General features: G+C 26.4%; 1 protein-coding gene across 1 annotated transcript; it reads right to left on the reverse strand.

Annotated features, from left to right (window-relative positions):
• Positions 1 to 7501: 7501 nt before the first annotated feature.
• On the reverse strand, positions 7502 to 11400 carry LOC120086810 (amino acid permease 3-like). Its single transcript, XM_039043601.2, has 6 exons — positions 11011 to 11400; positions 10704 to 10937; positions 9077 to 9170; positions 8785 to 8999; positions 8552 to 8691; positions 7502 to 8464 (listed from the first exon to the last, which is right to left on the reverse strand). The coding sequence occupies exons 1-6, from the start codon at positions 11126 to 11128 to the stop codon at positions 7811 to 7813; spliced, it is 1455 nt and encodes a 484-aa protein (XP_038899529.1). The 5' UTR covers positions 11129 to 11400; the 3' UTR covers positions 7502 to 7810.
• Between the last annotated feature and the right edge of the window lie 3313 nt (positions 11401 to 14713).

The following is a 14713-nucleotide window of genomic DNA, read 5'->3' on the forward strand; positions in this document are numbered from 1 at the left end:
GCATTGGTGAAACAAGGCAATCTCCATGCTTTGCTATCCACTTTGCATTATGTGAGTGCCTCTTATTAGCTTTAATCACAAAAACTGTTTTGTTTTTTTAGCCACGACCCTTTTTGTTTGGTGGAAATCTAAGATTATTATGTGATGGACATATGAATTACTCTATTTGATTGAGAATAATGTAAAATGTCTAGATTATTAGGTGAAAAACTAAACTTAAAAGAAATATGAATTACTCTATTTCATGAATAAGCAAAAAAGTAGCAAAACTTAAAAGAAAGTAATAATACTGAAAAACACAAGAATTTATGTGAAAAACTCCAAACCTAAAGAAAAACCACAGCTCAATCACAAAGAATAATTCTCTCCCCATTCTCTCCTCAGTTCCAAAGTTTTTGTATTACTCACATTCTTTAATTCTAATCTCAAACTATAAAATCCAAAGGAGAATTTAACAATAGTTAGCACATTCAAGTCTGAAGTATTTATAATGCAAACAATTTGAAACCAAAGTCATGACTCATTTTAAAATTTTTATAACTCATCACTTCCTTAAACATTTCCAATGTGTAAGACCTACACTTCTAATATTTTATCAAAACCCAAAAAAATTTCAAGTTCCAATATCCTAAGAATAAGAAGTTCATAGAGACATTTATCTAATTTCGGGATGCCCTCTTATAACATAGGTTTTTAAAATACCCATGATATTTATTTTTCTTTTTATATTCTTGTCTTTTTTTTTTTTTCCTCATTGTGAAGTTTTTTAGAAAATAAAATAACATATTGTTTTTTTTAATATAATCAATTATGCATTCATACACTAACAAATGACCGTATATGCTATTTTTTTAATAAATATGTGTGTGCGCGCGTGCATGTGCATATGTGTAAACTTTAATTAAATTGAACAATATCTTAAATTATTTTTCAGACATCTATAATTACGGACAGTTGATGATTATACATTCATGCACTAACAAAGGAGCATATATATAATTTCGAACCTCTATAATTCTAAGGAGCTACCAACTTTTCATTGTTCATAAATTTTTTCACATTCTCAAGGTAATTTTTAGTTTTACACTATCATTTTGCCTTTACCATTTAATTTTTTAAGCCTCATTTTCTAACTATTTAAGCTCTCTTTCATAATAATCATTTTATTTTGTTTCGAAAATTGTAGTCTTCTTCTTACAATTTTTTTGCATACTAGTCTTCAATGTCATTCCCAAGATAACAATATTTGTATTAGTAATTAATCTATTTTTTTCTTCTTAAGTTTCCAAAAAAAGAATTGTAGTAGATTTTAAAAATGACGTTAGAAAGTTGATAACCAAACAAATAGATTAATAATGAGTGGAAGTGATATTTATAAATTTAATTTTTAATATATATATACACACATATACACCAATCTTGGTCTTTTGGTTTTGGGTTTTTAAACCTAAGACCTCGTTTAATAACCATCTCGTTTTTTGTTTTTTATTTTTGAAAAATAAGCCTATTTTCTCACATTTTCTTATAATGGTTTATATCTTTCTTAAATACAAGGTTAAATTTTTAATCAAATTTCAAAAACAAAATGTATTTTTTTTTAATTTGGCTTAATTTTTTAAAATATTTGTACAAAATAGATAATAAAACAAGAAATCTAGAAGTAGTAGAGGTGTTTGTAGGCTTAATTTTAAAAAACTAAAAACAAAAAATCAAATAGTTACTACATGGGCTAAGCTTTTATAACATTGATTCATTTTGATTTTGTTTATTGGGATATTTTCAAAATCCAAACTTAAGTTGCTAAACTTAAAACAATTTTAAAAAATTAAAAAGAAAAAAGAAAGAAAATTAGGTTCTTGTTGTTGAATTTGACAAAGAGTTCAAATTTTTCCTAACAATATTAAAATTTTCATATAAAAATGTTAAAAAATGTGAATTTTCAAATTTAGTCCACATATTTTTAATTAATATTGAAATTAGTTTTTATTATTAGCTTAAAGGATAATAATTTTTAGGTTTAAATACTATCATGGTCCCTATACTTTTAGTGTTTGTTCATTTTGATTCCTATATTTTCAAAATATTCATTTTAGTCTCTATACTTTCAATTTTTGTTCATTTTGATCTATGTACTTTCAAAATGTTCATTTTGATCCTTGTATTTTCAATTTTTGTTCAATTTGGTCTTTGACTTTCAAAAAGTAACTATTTTGATCTCCTTAAAAATGAAGTAAAAATAGAAATGAAGGGACCAAAATTATCACTTTTTTAAAGCACAAAGACCAAAACGAACATTTTGAAAGTCTATAGACCAAAATGAACTAAAATTAAAAGTATAAGAACTAAAATGAACATTTTACGGGTATAGGAACCAAAATAAATAGACACTAATAATACAAAAATTAAAATAATATTTAAACCTTATTTTTTATTAGTCAATGAAAGAGCAAAGAGTGAACATCCTTCCAAATTTTATACAAAGAAGGCTAATAGTGTATGAATACTAAATACAGAGGGAAAGTTTGTGGACTTCACAGGCCCAATAGGATATTTAGCCTGCCCAAAAGATACATTATTGTACATATTTTTATTAAATTTCACTAAGTTAATTAATCATTTGAATTTAATTTTAGATTTTTAAAAAATTAAACTTATAAATATTATTTTTACCTATTATTTCTTTTTACATACCTTTTAGGAATATTTTTAAAACCCAAGTTACATTTTTTGAAGACTAAAAAAACTCATTTCTAAAAATCTGTTTTTATTTTTTGAATTTTACTAAGAATTCTGAAATAATAGTAAAGAAATTGTAAGAAAACAAACTTAATTTTTAAATGACCTTAGTTAATTGAAAATTTCTATTCCATCAAATATTGCATGAATTTATTTTAAAATTTCTTAAAATTTTAAAATGATCAATAGGTTCATACACTTTAAAAAAAAAGATTAGAATATTGAAAACCTTTAGACTCAAAACTGATTCACGATACTTTTAAATTTAACTACACGTTAGACATAAAATTTAGAAATTAACAATCCAAACATCCATTAAATATCATGCTAAAAATTCATGAATTAAACTCGTAAATTAACCCGTCCATCCTAGTTGAAGAAATTAAGGTTTAAATTAAGTGATTGATTTTTCTTATTTATTTATTTATTAAAACAGGAAGTTCATAACAAATTCATCAGGGAAAAACTTGCGTAGATAATACCTCCATTGCCCAAGTTGGACTTTTCTCATTTATTTATCAATTAATTATTTAGTATTGTTTAATAAATAATAAATGACAAGATATTTGACTTCCAATGTGCCTTTTAAGGTCAACGCTGTCGTCTTTTTCCACAAGAAAGTTTTTGTATTTTGGACTCTTTTACAGCACATGTTCATCATTATTATTATTATATAGAAAAATCAATTATTGGAGATTATTGGAAGTTAAAGTTGACTAATTCAATATGTGATGTCATAAAAATGCATGGTTCATTACCTTTTAAAGAGTTTTAAATTTAGAAGCCAAATATTTATGAAGGAAAAAAAAAAACTATATAGAGATGAAAGATATAAATACATAACTAAATTTACAAATTGTGTTAAAAGGTATAAATATATAATTAAATTTATCGTAACTCATCCACTATAAATATTTTTTTTATTGATTGATGATTTGATGTGCTATGAAATACGAACTTGTTATTTTGAATGTCATAATATCATTTTCTATCCAATTGATAATGATATAACCGAAGAAAAATAACAAAATTTGTTAACTCAGTTACTTTAGTTGATTGATGATTTAATAGAATTTCATGTATGCTTTTGCTTTTTGTCGATTTGTTAATTTTTTTAGTAGGTGAAGTATATGTTTAGTTTATGAAATTTGAAAACTTTGTCTATTTGATTTTTGAATTTTAAAAAGTGTTTAATAGAGTTTTGTACGTTGTATCTAATAGGTTTTGAACATTCAATTTTGTATTCAATACGTCTTTGGCATATTTAATTTTATTGATATATTAGATAAAAATTTGAATTTATGTCTAATGAAACAAAGTTTTAATTTTGCATCTAATACTAGATTCATGAATTTTTTTTAAAAAAAAAAAAATTGAAAGTACAATAACAAAATTCTATAATTTTAATATTTCAAGGACAAAAAAACTAGATATAAACTTCAAAAGTAAAAGAAAAAGTTTGCAATAGAAACTTTTTTTTATTTTATCAAGATGGAAATTTTTTTAAGTATATTTTGAAGAAAAAAAACGTGGTAGAAGTGAAATATAAAGTTCGAAATTTATGAAATTTCTTATTGGTTACAGGAGATTGAAAATATGTGCACAAAAGTTTGTGGACATTATTATATCATGAACAAGTAATAATGCACCCAAGGAAAAAATATATATTAAATGATTATCAAACAAATTATTCAAAAAAAAAAATAATCTCGACTAATTTGGAACGAATTTTTTTCAATTGAATTGTTTTGTATTTATTTCAAATATTTGAGATGGATTTTTAACAAGGATATAAATAAACATAAGAAAAATATAAATGAAAAACAAAAACGTTATCCAAACAATCCTAAATTTATTCTTTTGTCTATAAATTATATACTAAAAACAATCAATTTTGCATATCTGTTTCAATTTTTTATACTTCGTAAAATCATCATCCTATGCCAAAACAAAATCTTTGAAGTATAAGAATCTCATTTTTCTGTTAAAATGAACTCAACTCAATTATAATTGACATATAGGTTGGAGATTCAAATTTGTATACTCTCTTGGTTTTTTTTTTTCTTTGTCTTTTTACTCTAAGATTTGTTTAATTTTAGTTTATGTATTACTAAATATATAATCTTAACTTATGTATTTTTCAATAAATCTTTAATTTAGCATCTCAAATTTAATTGAAAAATTTTCACATATAGGAAAATTGTCAAACTATTTACAGGAATAACAAAAAAAAAAAAAAAAAAAAACACACACACACTGATAAACACTTATAGGCTTCTGTTAGCGTCTCAGTGATAGACTTCTATCAGTTTTCTATTATTGATAGACACTGATAGACTTCTATCAGTCTATCAAATAAGATTAAAATTTTGCTATTTTGTGTAAATAATTTTCCTTATTTTTCTACTTTTGAAAATTCTTCTATTTAATTTGTATCGAAATTGGCTGAATAATAATACTAATAATAATAATTTTCATATAAGGAAATATAATATGTTAATAAATAACAAAAAAAAAGTTTTAAAAAATCAAATTTCATATATCTTGAACGTATAAGAGCTAAAATTAAACAAACTTCAAAATGATATTTTAACCTATTTAATATCAATTCCACTGTATAATATATGTGATCAAACGATATTACCATAGACATTGAAAACATGTTGCAAAAGTTTGTGGTCATTATTCTAATATTATAAGCAATCATGAACACCACCAAGATCAAACAAACAAAAGTCACGAGAACACATTTCTCTTTTTTTCTTTTTTCTTTTTTTTTTCTTTTTTCCTTTTTAAATATTAGATAGGAAGTACTTTTTTCAAAAGTGTTTTATAAGTTGCACTAATTAATATCTAACTACTAAAATAAACATATCTACTCTAATATAATATTATTCTCTCTAAAACTTAAATCTATGACTCCATTTGCATTTCGTATTTAGATTTTAGTTTTTTAAAATTAAGTCTATTTTCTCCATATTTCTTACAACGATTTGTATCTTTTTAAGTACAATAGTTAAAGTCTTTGCTAAATTCCAAAAACAAAATCAAGTTTTTAAAAACTACTTTTTTTAGTTTTCAAAATTTGACTTGGTTTTTTTAAAACCATTGATAAAAAATAGATAACAAAATCGAAGGGAAAGTAGTGTTTATAAACTTGATTTTGAAAAAAAAAAAAAAAAAAAAAAAAATCAAATGGTTATCAAAAGGGACTTATATGATTTTACTTTTAGTTCTATTTTAAATCTCTCGTATAAATTGAATTGTTGTTTTGCTTGTTGTAAAAGTATTGATATAATATTATATTTGTCGTAACCTATCAATATGAATTATTTAGTTTATCGATAATTTAAGACTAGCACCAACTTCAAGCCCATGCAGAACCGAATAACATAGATGACTTGGAAAGATCGAGTTAATATTTTTCTACTATCTTAGAAAAACTTGACTATATATATATTGATCATATCCAATGTTTTAGTCAACTGAATCATGATTCCATTGGCAAGGGAAGGTTGTATGGGATGGTCCACAAGAACATTTCTCAAATTGTGCAATACAAAGGGAGAAAATTGTGCACTTTCAATGGTGCCTTAAAAGGCACCAAATTTCCCATAAAAATGGATGCATAGAATTTTCATATGCAATTTTGATCCAAATAAGAAATGAATTTTCACATGTGGACTTCCAATGGTTCCCATAAAGTAGTTCCAAAATTTCCATGTAAATGCAATTCAAAATTTCAATGGAAATTGAAATTGATATCCAAAATGCCCTAAACAAGATTTTCCACCTATAGAAAAGTTTGGATTGAGGAGAAAACTTTTCCTCTATTATTTGAAGGACATTTGATTTGGTGTGAGTTACTTTCTTATCAAATCTTTACCTGTATTAGTGGTAATACGAGTATTACTCCCATTAATTGTTTGTCACATCAATATCATTTAAAAATAATGTCGGATCTAAAAATATTAAGTCTATTTTGTAATCATTTGGTTTTTTATTTTTGTTTTTAGAAATTAAGCCTATAAATACTAGTTCTACCTCCAAATTTTTGCCAATGATTTAAAAAAACCAAGCCAAATTCTGAAAACTAAAAAAATTAATTTTTAAAAACGTGTTCTTTTTTAGAAATTTAGTTAAGAATTCAACAATTGTAATTAAAAAAATGTGCAAATTATTGTAAGAAACACGGAGAAAACAAACTTAATTTTCGAAAACCAAAAACAAAAAATTTTGCCCCGTTTGGTATTGTTTTTTGTTTTTGAAAATTAAATCTATTTCTTTCTTATATTTTACAATGATTTACATCTTTCGTAAGTGCACTAGTTGAATTATTAACCAAATTAAAAAAAAAAAAAAGTTTTAAAAACTACATTTTCTTAATTTTCAAAAATTGACTTGGTTTTTTAAACCATTGATAAAAGATAAATAATAAATATTGATAATATCTATAAACTTAATTTTCAAAAACAAAAACAAAAAAATCAAATAATTACCAAACGATACTTAAATAATTATAATTATATAAGAGCAATACCTGAATACATCCCAAGATATAACTATATTTATGTATCCTACTCTCGTCTTACAAAAAATATTAAAATATTTTTTAAAAAATAAAAAAAGTAAATTTGTCACGTGACAAATAGATAGATGTAGCCCAATATAGCAGCTAATTATTTTTCATTACACAATTAGAGAAGGAATCATCACAATTTTGAGAGAAGGAACATGAAAAGGAAAAAAGTGGGGAAGGTAAGAATTTCTAAAAGATGAAACTTTCCATATGAAAACTCTAAATTTCCTCAAGGAAACAGGCAAAGTTACAGTCTTGGGATTGAAACTTGTGAATCTCTTAGATTCACAATTTTTACAGACTCTCCTTCCTGGGGTCTTTCCTTTACTTTTACTACTTACCTACACCATTACAAAAGTTACTGAGTTTAAAAGAGATTGGAATTAGCAATTGCATATTTGGGTGGTGTTTGTTTTCTGATTGTTCCTGTTCTCATCAGCAGCAGAGTAAATAGTAACAATTTAATAACAGAGGTAAATTTTTTTAAAAACAGAATTAGTAGCTAGTTTGAAATGGCTTAATTGACTTAGAATCTTGAATAACTCCAGCTACTGATCCAGCTGCTGCTGCAATGCTAATTATAAGGCAAGCCATGCTAAGAATTTGAAGGCTAATCCATCTTGTGCTCCATTTTGGGATTTTCTTTTGTGCAATGTACATTTCAACAGGGAAGTAGACAGTGAGAGGCCAAAATCCCAAGGCTCCGAGAAGTCCGACAACGTCGTTGAAGAACGGGAGGAGCATCGAGATGAGAGTGGTGATGATCACGAAGATCGTCCTCCAAACTAACCTAAAGAGATTGAGTTTGAAGGGGCGAAAGCATGGGATTGGAATATTGATGTCCTCATTGATGAATGGACTATCTGGGAATCGGTTTGATGCGTATTTCTCGATGAAGGCGAAGAGGGGTTGGCAAAACACTTGGTATGCACCGACGAGATGGACTACGATGGCTACGTTGGCTATGTCGAGAAGCCAATACGGGTTGTAGAAGCCGAAACCGGTTAGGAGATTGCCAGGAGCAAAGTCTCCAAAGGCTGCATATCCCATACTCCCACAAAGTATGTAGAAAACTGATGTCACTGCTACACTTAGAAGAGTGGCCTTCTTCATTGTCTTGGCTTCTGATGGAGGCGCTTTGATTGTGTCCTATTTACAAATAAAACACCACATTTTTTAACTCAACAAAATTTCCAAAAGGTCGTAGGTTCAAATATCCACGGTGAAGAGTTTTACCTGAATTTCAATGAGGATGATGGAGAAAGAGTAGGCAAAAGCCATGTCACCAAGGGCTTGAAAGCTCCTCCAAATCTTTTGGGATTCAGTGACAGTACCAATGCTAACACCTGTTAGACTGCCCTTGAATTTTCCATTATCTGAAAACAAAGCAAATATAAAAAAAATTAAACATTCAATAACGTTATGAACTTTATTCCATAATCATAGGTAAAAAAATATGATGAAATGACCTGCAACTTGAATGATTCCAAGAACAAGACCAATTATGGAGTAAGTAAAAGACATAACAGCAGCAACAATGGAGAGCCACCATAATTGATCAAAATCTGGAATTTGTGACAAGAAAATTTCCACAATTCCAAATGAAATCATATAGGGATTGCTGTTCATATGACAAGGATTTTTCCCTCCACTTTTGTGGAAGCAGTTGGATCTTTTGATTGCCCTGTTCAAACCCAAATATAATTAATTATTTAATTAATCAAAACCCATGAAATTAATTAAAAGAAAAATGATACTAACATCATGCTTATGGATGAGGCTATTGTGTATCCAATGGCTACTCCAAAAAGATTGACATATTGAACCAGCCCACATAATTTCACCTTAAACCCACCTGAAAAATATAAAGCAAATTAAGAACAATATATTCAAAAATTAAAAGGAAAAAAAAAAAAAAAAGATAAAAATCACTTTTGCCCCTAAACCTTCCTAGAAGTAACCATTTAGTTCATGTACTTTCAATTTTGTAACAATTTAGTCTCTCAACTTTACTATGTAACAATTTAGTCCTTGTACTTATGATGTAGTCCCTATCGAAGAAATTAGTTGTTAAGATTTAATGAGATCTTGTTGTATAAATAAATCGATAAAAAAATTAGAAACTCAATATTTTTATATAAATAAAAAGTCTACATAAAATAATAAAAATTGATATCTAATTATAATGATTTTTTTTTACGTTAAAAGACTAAATTTGAAAGTACAAGAACCAAATTGTTACATACTAAAGTTTAGAGACTAAATTGTTACAACATTAAAAGTATAGAGATTAAATCGTTACAAATCAAAATTTAGAGATTAAATTGATAAAAGTTTAGGAAAAAAAATGTTTTTTAAATAATAATAATAATTTATTCAAATTGGGGTTTTGAAATAATGCTAATGATAATTAATTGAAGAATAAAAAATAATATTTACTATAGTAAGATGTGGTTATGATAGTCTTGAAATATTTTTTGCCTCAAATACATCCTAAGAGGTCATTTTCAAATACAAGAAAATGAAGTAATTTATTTACATATATAACAAAATGTCACAGTCTAGAAGTATATCATTAATAATTATTGACATTTTGTTATATTTAAAAATATTTAATACAATTTTGTCCTTTAAAAAAATAATCAACGATTAAGATTTTAGTCTAATTCTAAAAACTAAAACTACTTTTTAAAACTATTTTTTTCTTTATAGGCTCAAATTCAAAAACAAAAAAACCAAACTTTTCGGAAATCATTTAAGCTTAGTTTGGCAATCATCTCGTTTTTTGTTTTTAAAAAAATTAAACTTATTTCCTTTTCGTTTCTTACCATGATTTAGATCTTTCTTCAATACCGTGTTTGAATTTTTAACAAAATTTTTTTTTAAAAAAAACAACTTTTTAAAAGTTATTTTTTTTAGTTTTAAATTTTGGTTTGGCTTTTAAAATTATTAATAAAAAAATAGATAACAAAAAAAAATTTAGAGATGGAACTTAAAAAAATAAAAATTTAAAAACCAAATCGTTATGGACCTTAATCTTTTGCTTTAAATTTTTTAAAACAAAAAATTGTCTAGAAACCCCTTCCGTCTCTAAATGTTTTACTTTATACTAAACTTTTAAAAAATTGGAACAAAATTTGGAAACTTAAGAAGAAAAAAACAAAAAAAAGAGAGTTTTTGGTAAAAATTCAACTATTCCAACAACAAAATGAAAATCATCATAAGAAACTCTTCGAAAATAAGTTTATTTTTCAAGTAAAAAAAAAAAAAAAAAGTTACTGTCTACCGAACACCCCTTAATTAATTAATATCATTATTTTTTTTTCTAAAAAATTGGAAATAAAAATTTTGGTAGCTCGTGACGTAGATGGATGGTGATTGTTCTTACCAAGGTTATTTCGGACGGCGTCCATGTAAGTATAGTTCCTCTTGCCGTCAACGGAGTCCCCGGAGCGGTAACAGGCGGCGAGAAGCGTAGAAGTATAGTAAGTCACAAACGAAAACAACAGCATCACGACGGGTCCGGCCACCCAACCGAGCTGCGCCGTCGCCCAAGCTAATGACAAAACCCCGGATCCGATAACCGCCGTTATAATATGAGCACTCGCCGTCCAAATAGTCCCTATTCAAAAAAAAAAATTCAAAATCTCAACTTCAAATCCCAATTCTAAAAAACCCCAAATTCCACCACTCACCAGTTCGCTTCGGGCGGCCATCGTCGTCAAACGCACTATCGCCACCGCCACCGCCACCGCCGTACGGCGGAGCAGAGATGTTCAGAGCTTGATGATGGTGGTGGTGGTTATTAGCCATTAAAATAGAGAGTCCTCCAGAAAGGAAAAACCCGAAAAGACCCTATTAAAGGAAATGAGAGTGGGGGTTGAAAATGTAATTTTGTATATAGAAAATTAAATGTAAATGTTTTCGAAGTTCACAGGGCGTTTTAAAAAGACTGACACTGAAACTGCGCCATGGACACAAGCTTCAAAGAGTTTTTACAAACAGAAGAAGAAGAAGGAGAGAAGAAAAAAAGCTTCAAATTAAAAATGGAGTTTTCTTTTTAAGTTATATTTATGATGGAGAAGGAAGAAATGGAGATGGGGATATATATATAAGTGGTGGAGGAAGGGTGTGAAAACTACGTGGCCATGAAGTGGGCCCCATTGCCATCTCCTAACTCAATAATAATACTTTCCACATTTTATAATTTTTTTTCTTTTATTAACTTACAAAATGCGGATTTAAAAAAAAAGACGACAAATATCAATTTATATATTCAAATTTTAAAAATTGTACTGATTTAGACTTTCAACATGTAAGTGTATTGAAATAAAATATAATAGATAATTTAAATTGATATACTTATAAAAATTTAAAATTTAAATTAATATACTTATGAAAACTCAAGATTTAAATTAATACAATTATTAATTTAGCATCTAAATTGATTGTGAACATGAAAGACCGAAAAATCGAGTCGACTGACTAAATCAAATTCGATCGGTTGAAGAAGGAGAGGATTTAATCGGTGTCAATTTGGAAAAAATTCCAAATTGAAAATTTTCAAAAAAAAAAAAGTAAAGAATAAAATCGACCTAACCGACTGACTTTTCTCCTGACGTCGAGATCAGTTTGAACATTTATTAAACTGAACAAAGTTACTTGGATGTCAATTTGGTCTAAAAATCGACTCCGGCCGATCGATGCTCATCCCTACAATTATGAAAGTTCATAATTTAAATTGATACAACCCTAAAAATTCATAACATAAATTGGTATTTGCCCAAATACGCCAATCTTTAAAATTTACAAAATATCAGTTGGGGTCTGTATTTTGAATTTTTTTCAATGAGTATCATTGATTTCGATGGTCAATTTTAGTTTCTATACTTCCAATAAATCTTAAAGTTAATATTGACATTTAGTTGTTTTTGTTTTTAAATTGTTATCTACCAGTACTCTTACCATAAATTTTGAAAATACATTCACATATGGTATTTTCTTGCATGAAAACTATTCTTGTTATTATTTAACAAATTTTGATACAAATAATTTTAAGGGACTAAATTTAAGATTTACGCGAAGTATTATAAACTAAGATTAGATGAACTTCAAAGTATGGAAGCAAAATAGTATTTTTACTTAAAATCTATTGAGTTTAAATCTCATTTTGGTGCCTAAACTTTAAAAAATGTTCGTAAAGTCTTTGAACTTTTAAAAAGTATTTATTTTAGTCCCTACTATTAAGATATATTAGATGAAATATGTTTAAGCATGAAATTACATCTAGTATGGGTTGAGTAAGACGAAAGTGAAGTAAAATAGCAAAAACCAAATGTGTCAAAATAATCAACGGCCAAAATCTTGGGCAAAAAATGACGTTTGAGATCTCTAATAGAAAATTGATTTACCACATAATTCAAAATTAAAACCCTAAATTTTTTTTAGCACACTAACTTATTTATAGAAGCAATCTCATTATTACATTTAAGAGTTAAAAAAAAATATATAATACTAAAGGTAAAAAATAATCACTTTTTAGAAATTTAAGAATTAGAATTGACATTTTTGAAAGTTTGAAAATCAAAATAAAATAAAATTGAAGTTTCATGAATCAAAATAGGATCTAAATCAATTTATTATTATAGAAATATAGTCGAAAATAACCACACACTCACTCCTCGTTCAAAATCTCAATGGTCTTTTTTATTCCATGAATAACAGTTTCGAAATATTAAAAAAAAAAAAAAAAAAAAAAAAAAAAAAAAAACCCTGAGAATTTTGGGTTATTTACAAAAATTTGAGAATAATACTGAAATTTTTGAAAAATAAATAATCTTTTTCAAAGAAGGACAGAAACAATATTATTTGTCTTTTAGTCCTTTTAAAAATTATTTTTATATTTTTATTTCCTCCTCCCAAACACTCGCCCTCATCCAGTTCGAGCACTCTCGTCCATTAACTGCACAAGAGGAGAGATAAATAGACACCTCTCGAGATGCGTACTTAGTTTCAGGCCTTTTTTTTTTTTTTTTTTTTTTTAACTTTCAAACAATTATTTTTAGAAAAAAAAAATATTGTTTTGAACTTATCTTATCACAATTCATCTATTTATCTTTCTACCCCGTTAATAAAAAATCAATATTTAATAGTAATTTTAAAATTGATAAAAATCAGTTTATGTCACCATTCAAAATTAAATATTTTTAAATGTAATTTTTATATAATCAAAATTGATTTTGAATAGTTAAAAACATATTTCAAAGTGATTTAATTATTGTAATAATCACTCCCTAATCTATACTAAACTTCCTCTCATTGCTATTTATCTTTTTTATTTTTTAAAATTATGTTTATCTTTTTTATTATTTCTTTGTAACGTTAAGAAAAAAATTTGGTATTCCAAATCAATTTGTAAAACTATCCTGTTTAATTTAATTTTTAAATTGGACCAAAATGATTTTTTTAACTAAAATTTTAAAATTATAGCTTGAGGTACACATTTTAATGAGAGTATAACAAGAAATCAAATTGTAATAAGAATAATATAATATAATAGTAATAATAAAAACAAAACAAAACAAAAACCCATTTCATAGTTTTCATCGCTGTCAACTCTAAATTAGCAACCTCTTTAATGACATTTACTGCTCTTTTAAAGGTTCGGTTTTTTCTTTTTCTTTTTCTTTTTCTTAAAAAGGAGAAAAATTGGTGAGGAAAAAGAGATTAAAAAAGATACTTGGTAATTAATATTGTAGTAGAAATGAATACTCATATTTAGACTTTTTTCCCCCCCAAATGTTTTGAGGGTGAAAAGTGAAACTTCATATCGGATGTATTTAAGATGAGTTTGAAAGAAAATTAAATTACAGAAATATCCCTAAAGTTTGGCCATTATATAAAAAAGACCCATTTTCTTTAGTAAATTACAATACTACCCTTTTAACTTTTCACGAATGTTTCAAAAGTACTATACGATAAAAATTAGGATTTAAAAATATAGTGACAAAAACTGAGAGCTAAACACCACTACACTATTATCATGTCATTGTTACATCTATCTAGGTTGTAATGTCCTAAAATTCTGACAAATTGATACTCCAATAATAGCTTTTAAATATTTACGGAAGTCAAAGAGTAATAGTACAATTTTTAAACAAAAGTGGTACAATTTAGTCAAATAAAATATGGAAACTTTGACTATTTGATATGTAAGTCAAATACATGATGCCCAAACTTACTTAACATGTTATATATCAAGTGTTTTTTCTTCTTTATTCAACCATGGTGGAGGTGGAAGACTAAACTAATTTACCTTTAAGATAACAATTTGGTTTCATAGCAACTAAACCATGCTCGAATTAGCTAGATGAAAGCATATTTTTACAAACAATTTTC

This window comes from Benincasa hispida, chromosome 9 (assembly GCF_027475165.1).
Source record: "Benincasa hispida cultivar pf3 chromosome 9, pf3_genome.v1.1, whole genome shotgun sequence".
NCBI lineage: Eukaryota > Viridiplantae > Streptophyta > Magnoliopsida > Cucurbitales > Cucurbitaceae > Benincasa > Benincasa hispida.

Excerpts from the sequence above, each read along its gene's own strand:
- LOC120086810 (XM_039043601.2), bottom strand. The coding sequence starts at position 11,128 with ATGGCTAATAACCACCACCACCATCATCAAGCTCTGAACATCTCTGCT. Across the intron at positions 10,938-11,010 it reads TGGCCGCCCGAAGCGAACTG|GGACTATTTGGACGGCGAGT; the intron begins GTGAGTGGTGGA and ends TTTTTTGAATAG. Across the intron at positions 9,000-9,076 it reads GCCTCATCCATAAGCATGAT|GGCAATCAAAAGATCCAACT; the intron begins GTTAGTATCATT and ends GGGTTTGAACAG.